This window comes from Typopeltis vanoorti, chromosome 10, assembly GCF_054136105.1.
Source record: "Typopeltis vanoorti isolate ZY-2024b chromosome 10, IOZ_Tvanoo_1.0, whole genome shotgun sequence".
Lineage (NCBI taxonomy): Eukaryota > Metazoa > Arthropoda > Arachnida > Uropygi > Thelyphonidae > Typopeltis > Typopeltis vanoorti.
Genome location: NC_143558.1, coordinates 57,072,803 through 57,090,872, shown reverse-complemented (window position 1 = coordinate 57,090,872; position 18,070 = coordinate 57,072,803). Strand labels below are relative to the sequence as shown.

Genomic DNA, 18,070 nt, shown 5'->3' with positions numbered 1-18,070 from the left:
GTAGTGAATCATGAAAAGAAGCTGCAATTGACAAAAAGCAGATCAATAGAATGGTAGTTTCCCAAGCAGGCCTATCTGTGAGATTAAATGAAATGCCACTGAAATGTTGACAGCAACCAATCTCCAAACCTTTTCATGGCTATAGAAAATTAACTGTGGATCGAGAATTAAGTGGTAGAATTTATGTTGCTCATCATTAATTCACTGGTGGAACTTCAGGAAAAGAAGTTGGTTATTGATGACTGTCACAGTGTTTAAAGAGAATGAAGTAAAAGCAATTGATGGTTTCTTGGCTGAATTTTATATATATAAAAGCAAGGTTGTCATGCAGAATAATCAGAACTGCATTCAGAACTTAGGAATAGGGTCCTGTTCAAGAAGTATATTACACTCCCCCAGTATATGTCAGTGTCATTATGGATAAAGGATACAGAGGATATGGGATCGACTTCAGAGTCGACTTCATGAGTGCATATAAACCTTATATACACTCATGGAATGTCCAGGTCTTCAGAAGGGTTCTCTTGACATTGTAAAAGATGGAAAGGTACGGAATTAACATTCTGGGAATAAGAGACCAGATGTATTATGGAATATTTCAGCAGGCAAGATGATGAGCTGGTTGTTTACTTGGGGGAGGGGGAGGGAGGGGAGGAGGAGGAGGAGGAGGAATTCAAAGCATGGGGGTAGCTGTGGTACTAAGGAAAGGTTAGCCAAACAAGTTCATAAATGATAAGATACTTTTTATTAGACTTAAGGCTCATAAGACTCATCCTACAGATGTGTCAATCGTAATACCATGCACATCCACATAGAGATCAGCATAGTGAAGAAAGTGAGGAGTCCTATGAATTCCTACAGACTGTTTTGTAGGTTTTCATAGAACTCTATGAAATCCTACAAAATCCTGCCAATCTCTTCTCTTCATTCTATGATACATCAATGCAAATGTGGGAAAGAGCATGACAATTAGGCATGAGTGTGGAAGGTTTGGTCTAGGAAAACCTGATGCTCATGCTGGAATTTGCTCATGTGAGCAGATCAGTTATTATTATTATTACTACAAGAGATCAACCAGGGAGTTAGGACTCATTAAGAGAGGTCACATACTACTCACACCACCTGTCATCATATGATCTCTTGAATTCCTTCACATCTGCATTCATCACTTCAAAAAGGCAAGCAGGGCCATACACTTTTCCCGAGGCAGGTGGGGCCCGAGGCATTAGTGCTCTGAGGCCCCTACCTCATTATCTGCCCCCCCCCCCGGTAGAGCCTCGTGGAGGATCCGTGCATAAACACAGCCCTGAAAGCAAGCCAATCATGCACCACCATGAGAGAAAAAATCTAGCTCTATTATTAATACTTGCTTCAGAAGCACACATAATGTACCTCTACTTGATCAACACATCCTGGGACAGACAATGGTAGAGTTGAAGGGATATCTGCTAGTAAGAGCCAAAGTAAGACAGAATCTGAAACCTCCTGCGTCAGTCCCATCCCAGTAGGCTAGATGTCAAATTAATCCCCAGAGGTTTCATGGAAGAAATATTAATAAGATGGATGCTCTCAAAAGAGCATCAAACTTTCTGAAGTTTGATAAAGAGCTTTATCTGAAATGTTCTGGGGGGGGGAGGTCAAAGACAATACAGGATACAGTCGAGAAAATCTATGCTCAATTGACCAAAAGACCCGTGAATCTCAGGGTCAACATGGGATCCAATCAAGAGGAGGAGGAAGATGAACAAACAAGGAGACAGAGAGATTAAACAATATAAGAGATTACATCAAGAAGTCATGAAACACATCAGGCAAGACAAAAAAATATTATGCTAAGAGATATAAAGAGGCTGCATACCAGAAGAGAAATCACAATTACAAGGAGCTGTATGGGCTAATTAATAAACTTAAGCACAAACTGAATCCCAAATTGAATGTTATTAAGAACCCTGTGGTATCCTAAGTTGGAACCATCTCTACTTAGGCTTGAAGATGAAGAGCAGTTCAGGAGCATAATAACAATAAGGCCCCAGGTGCATATGCAATCCAGGCAGAGCTGATTACTGAACTGTGCATCAACGGCCATACTCCTGTCTCATATCAAAGGGAGATATGATGGACTAACCACTACTGAACTATCAGTTTAATCTCTCACGCAGAACCAAAAAACTATCGAGCAGGAGCTTGGATTAGGAGAATTCAAATGGTAAGTGCAACATGGAAAGGAAGAGTAAAAATCATGGAGGTCATTACATTCACCACCCTTGCACCAAAGGACATAAGACCAAGAATTACAGTATGTGAAGGTTACTCCACGTGAAGAAAACTTGGATGAGGCTGTAGTCTGAGTTACCAAGGAGGACTGATATTTATAGTGTATTTGGAAAAAGTTTAAAAACAAGGTGAAGGATGTTAGCAGAATGGAAAGGAATGTATGGTTCAAAGATTGTATTATGTCACTGCTCATAGCTTAGGTATTGGCTATTGCTCAAGGGATCAACGGAAAGGAATCTATTCCACTGATCAAGGGAGTTAGGATGCCAGTTTGAGCTGCAGATAAGTTCCCAAGGAAGACGAGTTACTATTTGGATCAAGAACAGAAAATCAAGCTTCAGAGATAAATTAATTTTGAGTCAGAGTAGATCAAATGGGGAGGGGGAGTTGTTCATTTCTGACAGGTAATCAATTCTGATGGTTGCTCCTTGCACTTCCCTTGTGAGAGAATAAATTTGTAAGGGTTTACTTTGGGTAGGGGGAGACAGAGGTAGTTGTGGAGGTCACCAGCTGAGATTCCATTAGGAATAACAGATCTAGTTTGGGTGACTAAGTGGCAGTGCACATCATTTATGTAGCTCTTAATGGTGAATGTTGGTAATGTGGAAGCTTTTTGCCTCCAAGAATTATTAATACTGTTTGTGAATTTTTAATTGGGTTTTGTTGCTTTATTTATTTTTTGACTGTTTTTTTTGGAAGGGGGGGGGCACTGTTTTTTATGAGAGATTTGTGGTGATCCGCAACAAAACTATTTGGTTATAATGTCTTTCCATATTGATACAGAGGAAAAGTTAAATGAAAAGAAGGGACATGAAATGGGAAGCAAAAGACTTGCAAACATACCACCCACAGAGGGAAACCAAGTGTCCTGTTCATGCATTGCCTCAATAGTTCTTTCCCAATTTGTTATCAGGTTCAGTCCTGTGAACTATCTGATGGCCTGTCTGCCTGCAGAACTGCTTTTCTGGTGAACCTTCAAATTGGAGAGTGGCGAGTCTCAACAGTGTAACTGGCATGTCCTTGGAGAGTATCACCCACACTGCATGTGCAAAAAAAAAAAAAAAGGGAGAAAGATGAACAGAAACTGGAGTCCGTGCTCTGAAGACCAAAGTAAACTACTTCAGGCCTCCAGTAAGCAAAGTGGTGTTCTGCCAGGAGATAAAACATCTACAACCTAGAGTCAGTCTAAGAGGTCCTAGAAGTCTTAGAGATAACAACTAATGGTTTAATAATAACATTAAAGAATTTAATATCCCTTAGACATCAAGTTTATCACTTGATATAATAATTTGGTCTATACAGATCACCTGATTTAGCAAAAATCATCATTCCTTCAACCTTGTAGAGTTGAAGGGATATAATGGTTTAGGCCAGTGATGGCGAACCTATGACACGCGTGTCAGCACTGACACACTTGAGGGTTTCAGGTGACACACCTTGGATGTTGAAAAATATTGGTATTCTGATGAAAAAACTAATTTCAATAATTTCAGTTTATTAAATTAATTGTATAATATGAATTCATAGATTGCATATCAATGTCCTATTAAATAAATAGCCTAATATGATATGTGTAAATCACCATCTATGATTAAGTAGTTAAATTTATAATGCATGTATGCAAGTGGCACATCAACAACGTCAATATTTAAAAAAAAAAAAAAAAGATGTTTGACACGCCTGGATAAAAAGGTTCGGCATCACTGGTTTAGGCTAAATCAATGCCCCATTTTAATCTCTAACATTATATCCTTCAACTCTAACCACTAATTTGCAACTTATATATAAACTACGAGGGTGGTCTGAAAAGTTCTCAGCTTAACGATGAAAACACAAATTTATAATTTCTAAATTATTTTAATTTTTTCAACGTAATCTCCCTTAAGACAAATACATTTATTCCAGCGATGCTCCAGTGACATTATCCCATCCTTGTAGTGGTTCTCAGTAAGATTTGCAAAATACCCATCTACAGCTGCAATCACCTCTTGATTCAAAGAAAAACGCTGACCAGCAAGGAAGAGTAAGTTTTGGGAAGAGATACAAGTCAGAGGGAGCCAAATCTGGGGAATAGGGTAGATATTCTAACAATTCATAGTGCAGATCCCTTAATTTTCCCATTGCCAAAACCTTTGTGGGCAGGTGCATTGTCCTGATGAAAGATGATTTTGTAATTCTGCAAACTGGGTCTTTTCTCACGATTTTTTTCGTCTAGTCTGTTTAAAAGATCGCAATAATATTCCCCGGTTATTGTTTTACCCTTTTCAAGATAATTAATAAACAAAATACCTTCAGCATCCCAAAACACCGATGCCATGACCTTTCCTGCTGATGGAACCGACTTTGTCTTCTTTGGCGCTGAACAACCAGCTTCTGTCTACTGTTTTGACTGCTGTTTGGATTCTGGTGTGTAATGGTATCCATTACACACCAGAATGGTGAATCCAAGTTTCATCCATAGTAATAAATCGATGCACAAAATCAGTTTTATTCCTGTTAAAACACTCCAAGCAGCACTGTTCAGAGATTATCATGCAAGTGCATTTTTGATCTGCTGTGGGCAAGCGTGGCACCCATCTTGCGCATCCAAAAGCTTTTTCATTTGCAATTCTTCATGCAAAATATATCCTACACGTTCTTTTGAAAATGCCTATAGTCTCAGCAATTTCATGCACTTTAACTCGCCGGTCATCCAATACCATAATGGATGATCTTCAAGGCTGGTATGGCCACATTTAAACTCGGCAGCCCATTTCTTAATTGTCGAAAATGAAGGAGAAGAGTGCCCATAAAGTGTTGTGAACTTCGAATTGTGGGCAAAATTTCTTTTGCGGTTAAACCTTCTTTTACAAAGAATTTTATAACAACACGATACTCAATTTTATCCATTTCAAGGGATACAGACAACACTTTTGCTTCAAACAGCTGTATAAAACAAACTACTTGATAGAATGACTTGCAATTTCACATGGATGATTATGACAGATGTACCAACTTAGAAAAAAAAATCTTACTGATAGTGTTGCCACCTATGGTCAAGAACTTTTCAGACCACCTTCGTAGATATTACTTTGTATAAAGTTCCATTTACAGTGCAAGACAATGTTTAGAACATTTTTTTTTTTTTTAAAAAAATTGCCACCTTATCTTATGCTTTTTCAAACTCAAGAAGACATATGAGGGTGGTCTGAAAAGTTCTCGGGCTAACAATGAAAAAACGAATGTATAATTTCAAAATTATTTTTATTTTTCAACATAATATCCCTTAAGAATAATACAGCTGAAATCACCTCTTGATTCGAAGAAAAATGCTGACCAGTGAGGAAGAGTTTTAGTTTTGAGAAGAGATAGAAGTCAAAGGGGACCCGAATCTGGAGGAATAGGGTGGATGTTCCAACAATTCATAGTGCAGATCCCTTAATTTTCCCATTGCCAAAACACCTTTGTGGATAGATGCATAGTCCTGATGAAAGATGATTTTTAAATTCTGCAAATTGGGTCTTTTCTCACAAATGTTTTCGTCTAGCCTGGTTAAAACATCGGAATAATATTCCCCGGTTATTGTTTTACCCTTATCAAGATAATTAATAAACAAAATGCCTTTAGCATCCCAAAACACCAATGCCATGACCTTTCCTGATGATGGAACTGAATTTTTCTTCTTTGGCACTGAACAACTAGCTTCTGTCCACTGTTTTGACTGTTGTTTAGATTCTGGTTTTATTCTTGTTAAAACGCTCCAAGCACTGTTCAGAGATTTTCATGTAAGTGATTTTTTGATCCACAGTTAGCAAGAGCGGCACCCATCTTATGCAAAGGCTTTTTCATTTGCAATTCTTCATGCAAAATATATCCTTCATGTTCTTTTGAAATGCCTATTGTCTCAGCAATTTCACGCACTTTGACTTACTGGTTATCCGATACCATATAGTGCACTTGATCAATGATTTCTAGTGTCGTTAAATATATAAAATATCAATATCAATAAAATAAATATATCAAAAATACTTTTTGGATGTCCTTTACATGGATCATCGTCAAGGCTGGTACGCATTTAAACAAGGCAGCCCATTTCTTAATTGTGGAAAATGAAGGATAATAGTGCCCATAAACTTTTATGACCTTTGAATGAATTTATTTTGGCGTTAAACCTTCTTTTACAAAGAATTTTGTAACAGCACGATACTCAATTTTATCCATTTCAAGGGATAAAACTTTCGCTTCAGACAGCTGTGTAAAACAAACTACTTGATAGAATGACTTGCAATTTCACATGGATGCTTATGACAGATGTATCAACTGAGAAAAAAAATCATGCCGATAGTGTTGCCATCTATGGTCGAGGCCGAGAACTTTTGAGACCACCCTTGTGCATAGAGATCCTTATTACATTACCAGCCTTAATAGCCAAGTGAGCTGTTCAGATGGAGAGGCCAACTCACCAACCAACAGAATGGTTGGTGAGTTGAGTACCACTGTTGAATACCACTGTAGAACCATAGTCCCACCTAATATGGGTATGAAGCAGCTTATAAAGTTCCAAGATCATTCAATGCCTAGCCCATCCATAATACTAAAATGTTCTAATAAGCACTGTTCCTACCCACAAAAAAAAAGTTTAATCTTTTATAGGTGGGATTGACAAAAAAAAAAAAAAAAAAAAAAAACACTAATGACTTTTCTTCTATTTATTTTTGTATTTGCATTGCCTTTTCTAAAAAATATATGAAATTTAAAACTTCCAAATTCAAATTCTAGATTTTCACTGGTCTCAGGACTAATGAATATCCAGAATAAATAGTGAAATGTTATATTCACTTAATGTTACTTACCTCAAATCATAATGAACTAAATATGTGTGTGTACCATTAAAATCAAAAATAACCTGAAAACTCAATCAATTTCATGAGTCACTGATAAACAGCTAGCCTGCATCAGTCAGCCAAATAATATGGAATGGCACAGATATTGGGAACATCAGCTTTGTAAATGGACAGAGATCTAATGCAACTATTCAGCTGACTTGTTCATGCCAGCTGTGCCAATCTCTTTTCTCCTTCCCAGCTAAGTTTTCTCCTTTCTTTTATTTTTCATTTAATACTTTTTTCCATAATGACTCAACAGCTGTATTTTGTGACCTTATTTGTGAGGGAATTCAGTCATTTCCACAGTTCATTACAGAACATTATGTTGTTATAATGGTGTTCAATATAATATGTGTATACTGTGTCTAAAAGACTTTCACAAACATTTATGCCACCGTCTCAAATACAAAGTCTGCTGGCTGGAGAGTGCACTATCTATTCAGCCAACAAATTTATGACAGTGCTGTCTATTTAATATCATATTTATCTCAGCCACTATCATCACGTTTTATCTTGCAATTCATGCACATTTTATTTCATTATTTGAACTAATTTGCTTCTTCGAATGAACGTAAAACAAGACAGTATGTTGGTAGAATTGAAGTTCACAAGATTATATTTTCAAACAGAAAAAAACTGAATTGAAAAACAGCAAAAAGATTCAGTTTAAGGAATTGATTTTGGAAGATCTTGAAACTTCGAATAAATAAGTACAAGATTTTTCAAAAGAAGAGAGGAGGAAAGGGTATACTGTCATAAGGTAATTTATGTACAAGAAAGGAGTGGATGAAAGTACAGAGCCTTGGGGTACTCTACCCCTAGTGAGGAAATCTTAGGAGAGAAATGGCTTTCTCTCCTAATATATATAATATACATACATATACACTGTATTTATGCCCCATACACGAGAGATCCCAAGACCTATGACATGATAGTAACATGTGCAGACAAGCAGTTAGAAATAAGAAAATAATTTGTAATCATTAAGGAAAATAGTATGGGGAAAGACTTTTCCAAAGAGCAGAGATGTAAGAAATGAAGGCAAAGGATGAGAAATTGGTTCACTGAGTTTGGAGTTGAAATGTATATTATGGGTGTTGACTAGTAGCTGCTCATGTCCACATGTGAGTAGAGGAAAGTGGAGGTAGCAGTCAGTTCAGTGGAGCAGTGCCCATGGAAATACCAGTAGTAGAGATACAGATATTTCCATGGCAATGTTCAGAGAAATACGAGTATTTCTCTTTTGGTATATTATGCATCAACAGAGCATCTATGAGAAAGCAACTCAAGAGACAATGAGAGAGGAAGTCATCAAATTAAAGCAGGTATTTAGTTCAGAAAAATGGAAACAATAATCATTCCTTTCCAAGATATGATTACTGTTTCCATTCTTACCAATTACAGCTTCTTTTCCATGGTCACAAGAGTGAGAATGGCTGGGTGAAGGGCATTCCATAGTAAAGTCAACATATACAGTGTATTTAGAAAAATAACTGGTTAAGAAAAGAGCAAGGATATCAGCAGGATGATGAAGATTATCTGATATTCTGGTAAGCAGATAGATTATTTGTATTAGATCTGTGCTAACAACAAATAGCAGCATTCCCACAAGCATTTGTAGAATTTGGGTATTCAGACTGAAAAAAAACTTTTCAGATAGGTAGTGAAAGAGGCAGAGAAATTTTCAGAATTTGGAGAATAATAGGAATGCAACAAAGTGTGGCAAAAAGAAATTTGAGCCATAAGAGCAGGAATGGCAGATTCAGAAGAGGATAGAATCAAATTGGAGAAAGGGATAGGAAATCAAGGTTTTGGCATTTTCTGATCTTGGATCAGTTCTAACAAATGCACATGCAACACCTTGATGAAAGGAATTGTGTAAAGTGTATCTGTACCTCAAACAGGTGAAGTGGACTGTAGTTATATAAACAACTACAGGCCAGCTAAGATTCCATTAGGATTAACAGATCAGATTTGGATGACCAAATGGTAGTGTGCAACCATTTATATTGCTGCTAATGAATGTTGGTAAAAATGTACAATTTTTTTTTTTTTTTTTTTTTTTGCAAGTATTGTTGATGTTTTTGGTTATATTTCCAACACATTTGATAGCATGTGGCATTGAGAGCTCTAATTGGAATGCCAGTGTTCTCTTGAGTCATCAAATGAGAATGGTAAGGGGGGGGGGCATTTCCACATGTTTTTTGACTATTGTTCCTCAGGACCCCTATTTCACCCATCCTCTTCATCATAAATGATGTTCTCTTCACTAATCTCAAACAATATCCACAACTTTACTGATGATAGCACTACTCATGTGTAAAGTATCCCAAGCTTTAATATCTATAATGAATGTTATAAATACTGATCTCCACACAATGGGATGATAACAAACCAAGCCACCTTCAATACTCCCAATTTTGTTTAATTTTTTTTCTCTTGCAAAAAAAAGACCTTAGTTCTTCTCTTCTAATAGTTGATAACGTTCAACTTAACAGTCAAGACCAGATCTCTCTCTCCCCTCCCCGACTGACTTTTAGTCGTTCCTGGCAAATCACATTTTCTATAGCATCCTTGGCTTCCAAAAAACTAGGCATCCATATGTTGCTTGAAAATACTTTATCTGGCCAGCTACTTACTCTGAACAAATAATAAATCTGCCAATCTTAGAATACTGCTCTTGCATTTGGAGTGGTACACCTAAAAACCTCTCTAAAAATTCTTGAAGCTGTTCATGAGAGAGAGAGAGAGAGAGAGGTTCAGTTGAAAGACTCCCTTCTCTCTCTCTCTCTCTCTCACTCAGACTATTCAGTCACTGTCTCACAGATGATCAGTTTCCACATTGTGTTTCTTCTACAGATACTTCCATGTCATCATTTAGAACTGGCATCCAATTATATCCTCCCCCCCAATTCTTGTAAACCTAACATGAGCAACAGCTACCCAAAATTTTGCAGCTTGACCATTGATTCACCAAAACTGCTACCCTACCTTTCCCATTCATTACAGCTATCTCAGTTCTGTGGAACAGAACTTTCCAATCAAGCATTTCCCAAAGATTATAATCTCCAGCTCTTCAAAAAAAGAATATCAACAGATTACTTTGCAAGAGCAAGAGCAAAGTAATCTGTTGGCCACAGCCTACACAGTGCATTTTATTTGCTACACAAGTGGCCACCTCTTATTGTGTGAAAATGATTTTAAAAAAAAAAAAAAATGCTACTGGAACATTAAAATATTTTGGTCTTACATATACAATACCTACAGGAAATGAAAAGTTAACAGAAACATCATTCCAGTTTATGGCAAAGTTAAATTAAAAACACTTACCCGGAGCCAATCTTTTCTGGCAGGATCTGCTTCAATATCTAATAATTCATCCAGATCTATCTCTACATCATACGTCTGCGAGTCATCCTAAAAATTTATGAAATACTTTAACTACACAGTAACATTTCATGTGTTACATAAATGATAAATTCATTGTTTGGCGTGATAGCATCATTGACATTCACAAAAAATAAACATGTTACTGAAGAAAAAATTAATATTTTAATAAATCGTAGCTTCCGAATTTTTTTTATATTCAAATTACTTAGTTTTCAAGTGTAAAGAAGAAAGCTCATGTCAGGTAGTGCTGATATAAAGACAGGTTTGCAGATGCAAAAGAGAAATTTGAGACAGTAGCAGTTGAAGAGATGGTAGGGATGAGTCTGTATTATCCTAGATCTATTGTTATAGCCTAGAGGCAGACAGGACTGGATTTTAACTTTAGTAATAGTTGAATATAGTCAATCCTCATCACTGCTGTACCTGGATTTTAACATAGTAGTTCTGACAAAAGCACTAACTATGGTTCCAGATTAATTAACTACTAAATGTCTGCACTTAATTACATATAACAACGTGAAAGGTATTCCATCAGACAGTTGAAATCCAGCAATGAGTGAATGCCCAATGAGACAACATAGGACAGCATTATAATACCATTGTTCACTCTAGCATTACCATATTGCCAAACAAAACAAAAAATAAAGGTACAAAAAGAAATCCTTTACTTTACACAGTTTATAATAACCATATTAATTTACAAATTAATATGGTTAATACACTGATACCACAATTTATTAAACTAATTCAACAAAAATTCACTTAACAGATGTTTTTGCTAAGAGTTGCTTTATAATTTGTTGCTACAGGATGGGAGAGAGGGGGGGGGGGGTACCAAGGATGATTTGGAAGACATGCATCATCATTAAAAATACATACACGTTAACACAAGAATAATGTTTAATTTGCCAAATATTTCAGTCTGAATATTACAGACCATCTTCAGTGGCTACATAGGAATAGTTTTAAAAAAACTATTCCTATGTTTTAGTACAACACCAGGCAACTCAAAGTTCGAGTACAAGTTGCCTGGTGTTGTACTACCTTACCCCAGTTTTGAAGATATTTTCAGGCGCAAACTTTGTTTGCTCACACTTGGATAAAGGATTAAACCAAATTTATTATAGTCTAACCAAGTGAAAAATAAACTTTCAACAAATTAGTACAATGAGTGCAAGATGAGTAATTATTATGGGAGACTTCAACTATGGAGATAGGAAATATAGACTGGAAAGAAGAAAGATTACATGGTAGGAAGGAAATAGAATTTATACACCTACTGAGAGAATTACTTCAGGTAGCATGTGATGGAGGGGACTTGTGGTGCAAGAGTATTGGACCTGGTCACAGGATCAGAAGAACTATACATAACCAAGGTGGTCACTTTGCCTCCAAATGGGGAAAGTGACCATGTGATTTTGACTTGGGAAATGGTAAAACATGAGGAATATTCTGTCAAGAAAGGATATATGTGGAACTACAAGTCAGGTATTTATGACACACTTAGGAGGAAGCTTGAAACCTTGCCATGGTTAAAAAAAACAGCAAGGGAAGGATATCAGTAGTAGTGCATGAGATAGTTAAGGGGGGCATCTAGATGAAGCAATATCAAATTATATACCTAAGATCAGGAGGGTAAATCAGGTAAGACTTAAATGGATGAGTAGTAACATTAAACATGAGCTACAGAAAAAGAAAATGTTGCGGAGAATATATAAGAGGAAAGGTGATCAGCAAGCTCAAACAGTAATGGTCAGGCAAGAAAGGTGACGTAAAATCAGATTACAGGAAGAAACTAGCCAAGCAGGTCAAAGGAAATCCCAAAGAGTTATTACATCACATGGCAAGTACAAAGAAGAATCACAATGGAATAATAACCTTAATGAGTGCTGATGGTAAGGAAGCAACAAAAGCAGATAAAATAGTTGGGATACTGAGTGACCACTTTGCTATCATTCAAGTGAGATTACTGCTGCTGTAACAGATTGATGTGGGAACAGAGGTTGATAAATTGTAAGTTCTTAGGATGCTGCAGAATCTCAATGTAAACACAGCTATGGAATTAGATGGGATATCAGCTTGTGTTTTATGAGAATGTTCAAGGAAATTGGCAATGCCTCAGACTAAGCTTTTTATGTTTCAGCTCTGGTAGAGTTCCAAGAGAGTGGAAAGAGGACAAAATAACTCCTTTGTGTAAGGGAAGTTCTAAGTCTGCAGTAGCAAATTATAGACCAATCACTATTTCAGCAGTAGTGGTAGAATTGCAGGAAAAATTGGTCAAAAAGTGAATTCGAGAATAGGTCGATAAGAATATGATACTCTGTGAGGGGGGCAACAACATGGCCTTGTGAAGGATAAATCATGCCTTAATAATTTACTAACCTTTTATAACAGAGTGGCAGCTGAATTAGATAAAGAATAGCCACACAATGATTCTGCTAGATTTTGCAAAGCATGTGACAGAATACCAGATGGAGCTCTGTTATACGATTAGAACAAGAATGAGGTATATGTGACAAAGAGCTCACTGCTATCTCTTCGCTGGATGAAGAAACTCAGGTGTATGAGGTCGAGGTATTAGAGCTGTAGCAAAAACGCATCATTCAGCAATAAGGATTAATGGGATATCAGCATGTGTGCTAAAAGAGTGTTCAGCTGAACTGGCTATTCCTTTGACCAGACTGTTTAATATGAGTCTCAGAACAGGGAAGATTCCACAGGAATGGAAAGAATGTATGGTAATTCCATTGCCCAAGGGTGGTGCAAAGATTGATGTATCCAACTATCGACCAATTAGTATCTCAGGAGTGGTGGTAGTGGTGGTGAAGATTTTGGAAAAATTGGTTACGACTCGCATTCAGAAATGGGTTGACAGTGAATCTCTACTTTGCAATGAGCAACATGGGTTTACTAAGGGAAGGTCATGTTTTAGCAACTTGCTCACAATCTATAACAATGTTACCATTGAACTAGACAAGGGGAAATGGATACACCATGATATTTTTGGATTTTGCTAAGGCTTTTGACAGAATACAGCATAGAAGACTGTTGCATAAATTGGAGAATATTGGTTTGGATTATAGAATATTAGCGTGGATAAGAGGATGGCTGACTGACAGTCATCAAAAAGTTGTATATGGGAGATGTGAGTCTGCAAGATTTAAGGTAACCAGTGGTGTACTACAAGGATCAGTGCTTGGTCCACTGTTATTCAATCTGTACATAAATGATGTTGGGAAGGATTTGACAAGTGACATACAGCTATTTGCTGATGGTGCAAAGATAGGTAAGGTAATCAGGAATGCTGCTGATATGCAATACTTGCAGAATGATTTGAATAGGCTGAAATTGTGGACATGGGAAAATGGATGTCAGTTCAATGTCAGTAAATGTAAAGTCATTCACTTCGGCATGACTAGATATCCAATGTCATATTATATTGATGGAATCATGCTTGAAGAAACTGATGAGGCTAGGGATCTTGGAATGTAAGTAGATAGGAAGATGAAGTTCAGGGACCGTGTGGAAACGATTGCAAATACAACTCAAAAGATAATTGAAATGCTGAAATGAATGTTCACATGTAAAGATAAGGACGTTATTTTGCCACTTGACAAGACCTTGTTAAAACCTCATTTGGGCTATTGTGCGCAGGTCTGGTTTCTGTTGAGATTATGATATATTAGAGAGCGTGCAGAGGAGAGTGTTAAAAATGATATCAGAATTATGGAATGCTGATTATGAAGACAGATTGAGAATTTGTAGACTGCAGATACCAGCAAACAGGAGAAAGAGGGGTGATATAATTGAAACTTATAAACTTCTGAAAGGGTCATACAGGATTTCAATTGATGGAGGGCGAGGAAAAGACAAGAGGGCATCCTTGAAAGCTGAGAATGAATGGCGCTAAAAAGGAAGTGAGGGACTAGATTTTTCTCTCATAGGGTGGTGCGTGATTGGAATGGATTGCCATGGGATGTTGTGAGTGCAAGCAGTGTGAATGAATTCAAGAATAAGTATGATAGCTGATGCGTATGATAGGTGGCCTCCCTCAATGAGTCCCTGACTCCCTGGAGGTCTCTCTTAAGAGTAATAATAATAATAATAATAATAATAATAATAATAATAATATGACACTGGTTATGTGGATAAGGATGTGACTGACAGACAGTTATCAAAAAGTAGTATATGACTGAGAATAATCCAGGAAAAAACAGGTGACTAGTAGTGTGTCGCAAAGTTCCATGCTAGAACCACTATTGTTTAATTTGCATATAAATGATATAGGAAAATCTGAAAGGAAATATTTAGTTATTTACCGATGATGCAAAATTGAGTACAGTCATACTTAATCAAGGTGATGTTAAGTCTTCAGACTCCATGGTTGTGCCTGTACAATAATAACAATTTCAATTGACACAACTTCATAAGAAACCTCAGCTTTAGTTATCACAGTAACAGTGAATGTACATATATACTGTTATAAAGTTCTGCATTTCTAATACCCTACTTTGTCTTTGTTGTTCTTTACTTAAAACTTCGTGAATTGTCTTGAATGGTCAACTGCCTTAACTATCGACTATCGTCGTTTATTTATTTCTATTAGATGTTCTCACACTCTATTGTCTAACAAATTTATTCATTTTATGACTGTGCCAATTAGACTATGTTATTGAGTGCGAGATTTTAAGCTAAAGACAAAGCAGGTATTGTTTGTATTCCCCGCTTATATTAATCCTTGCCTTAAATTAGTCGTGGCTTGATTATTGATCAAATAAACTTTTATCTTATGCATGTTTGAAATGTTCAGGACAGTGCATTGACAGAATCATTCCAATGTGTTGTTCACAAACCATTTATTTAAATCAAAAAGGAATATTTATTTGATTCACATTAACACACACATACACACAATTCCTTTACAAGTTTTTGTCAATCTCAATTCTACTTTTCTTCCTTTAAAGCCAATTCACAATCTAGAATATCCTGCTAGTCAAATATACATTAACTTAATTCAAAGAGGACTTGAATACACTGGCTGAATGGGTAAATAAGTGGGGATGTCAATTCAATGTTTCAAAGTGTAAGGTTTTGAAATTTGGGAAGCAGAGATGGGATGTAAAGTACACAATCGGTGCAAATATCTTGGAAGAGGTAGAGGAAATGAGAGATCTGGGAGTGATTGTAGACAAGGACCTAAAATTTTGGGGACATGTTACTAAAATAGTGAAGACAACACAGCAGATAATGGGAATGATGCAGGGGACATTGACTTGTAGAAGTAAGGATGTTATGGTTCCTTTGTATAAGGCTTTGATCAGGACACATATGGATTACTGTGCACAGATCTGGTCACCTGGTTTTCAAAAAGATGAAATTGCATTGGAAAAATTTCAGAGATGATTGACTAAGGTGGTTTCTGGTCTCTGGAATGTAGAGTATGAAGACAGATTGACAAAATGCAATTTGCAGAAATTGGTGGATAGAAGGAGGAGGGGGGGGGGATATGATTGAGACATATAAGCTGTTAAGAGGTTATTACCAGATTAATGTTGGGGAAGTTTTGCACAGAATGGGTGAGGATAGCAGGAGAACAAGAGGTCATTCCTGGAAGTTGTATAAGGAGGGTGTGAGGCAAGGGAGTGAGGAGCAGGTTTTTTGCATGGAGAGTGGTGAGTGATTGGAATGCTTTGCCCGAGAGTGTGGTGTGTGCAGAGACAGTGAATATATTTAAGGCACAGTATGATAAACTGTGTGTATAACAGTGGACCTCCCACGATGAGTTTTTGACTCCATGAAGGTTTTAATAATAATAATAATAATATCAATATACATCATATTATTGTACCCATAAACACTTGATATACATTCTTGTTTGGAATTATCACATACATAAGGACTTACAATTCTTGTTCAGCACTGCCTTTTACATGAATCTTTTGTTCACATGCAAATGCTCCTTTTTGTCTTTCTTTCCTTCTGCTGGCTCGTTCTTGATTTCCTGCCAAATTTCTTCTTCATTCAAGTCATTGATTATTCAACCCCTACAAGACCCTAGGACCTTTAACATGCAGCAATTTGTAGCTCTTTTCTTTTGATTCCCGACATCAGACCTCATGTTCCAACATAAAAATGTGCATAAATTCACATGAAGAGAAGAGGCAAAGAATAAGAAAAGTCTCATTGACTATTTTATTGTTGATAGTGATATTTTCTCCCTGGTGCAGGACACCAGAATGTACAGAGGATTTGAAATTGGAAGTGATCACCATTTAGTCTTGAGCAGGATAAAATTGAATTTCATATTGAAAAGAAGAACATGTAAAAGTTTTAAGCGAATTAAAGTTAAGCATTTCTCAAATGTGAACTGTAGACTAAAATACAAAAACATTATTCAAGAAAAAATGAAAGAGTTTGAGAACAGGAACCAAACTTTGGATATTCAGTGGCAATTCCTGAAGAAAACACTGATTGATTCAGTCAGAGCGGCATGTGGTGAGGTTGTCTGAAAGGATAGAAAAATCAGAACTCCATGGACACAGGAAGTTAAAGAGGCAGTGAAGGAAAAGAAAAAAGCATATCAAAAGTTCCTGCCAAATAAATCAGCTTTTGCTCTTAGAGAATACAGAGACAAATGTAAGAAAGTGAAACACACTGTGTAAAACTAGCTAAACAAAAGTCATGGGAGGACTTTGGCAAGAACATAGAAAATAAATATCAAGAAGGTTGCAAGATATTCTGGAGGTCGTTGAAGAAGCTCAGAAATGGAGGAAAGAGTACTGTAAAAGGAATTAGAGATGATAAAGGTGACAAGAAAACAGGAGAAAAAGATATCCTTGAAGTATGGATTAATTACTTTGAAAAACTGCTAAATGAAACAAGCAGTGATGAGGATCCAGAAGCCAGTGACCAAGATGGTAAGTGGTCTGTCTTACTATGAGGTTAGATTGCAAAAGTTGGATAGGAAAAAAAAAAAGGGGGGGGGGGGAAGGGGGATATGATAGGAACATTTAAAGTTACTTGAAGGATTTTATAAAATTTATGCAGGACTTGGCTAGAGGGGACAGAACAAGAGGCCATCTCTGAAGGTGGGTAGGAGTATGGTTATAATGGGCAAGAGGACTGGATTTTTCACTTGGAGAGTGGTGAATGAATAGAATGAGTTGTCTGAGTCAGTTGTGAGTGCTTGATCTGTTAATGGTTTCAAGGAGAGATACAATAGAAATTGTGTAGACAGTTTGTGTCTCCCACAATTAGTCTTAGGACTCCATGGAGATGCCCATGCAATAATAACAAGCCTTGTAATTATACTGCAATGCATGAGATTGGATAGTAGATTAATGCACTGTATTAAAGAGACAGTATTAGAGAGTTTAATAGGTATCAGCAAGCTGAATATGGAGGAGCAATAGTGGTGTATCCCAATTCTCATTTCTCAGATGATCCTTTCTGGTCACACCGCACATCCACCTAAGCATTCTCATCTCTGCTACTTCCATCCTGCTGATGTTATTTTTCCTCAGGGCCACAGTTTCTATAGC

The 18,070-nt window shown here is 36.8% G+C and overlaps 1 protein-coding gene across 1 annotated transcript in view; it reads right to left on the bottom strand.

Annotated features, from left to right (window-relative positions):
• LOC150102437 (protein phosphatase 1 regulatory subunit 14C) overlaps positions 1–18,070 on the bottom strand; it is a 95,886-nt gene that overhangs the window by 39,020 nt on the left and 38,796 nt on the right. The window contains exon 3 of the mRNA XM_090399637.1: positions 10,470–10,556. Coding sequence (XP_090255763.1) covers positions 10,470–10,556 — 87 coding nt within the window. The remainder of the gene's footprint in view (positions 1–10,469; positions 10,557–18,070) is intronic.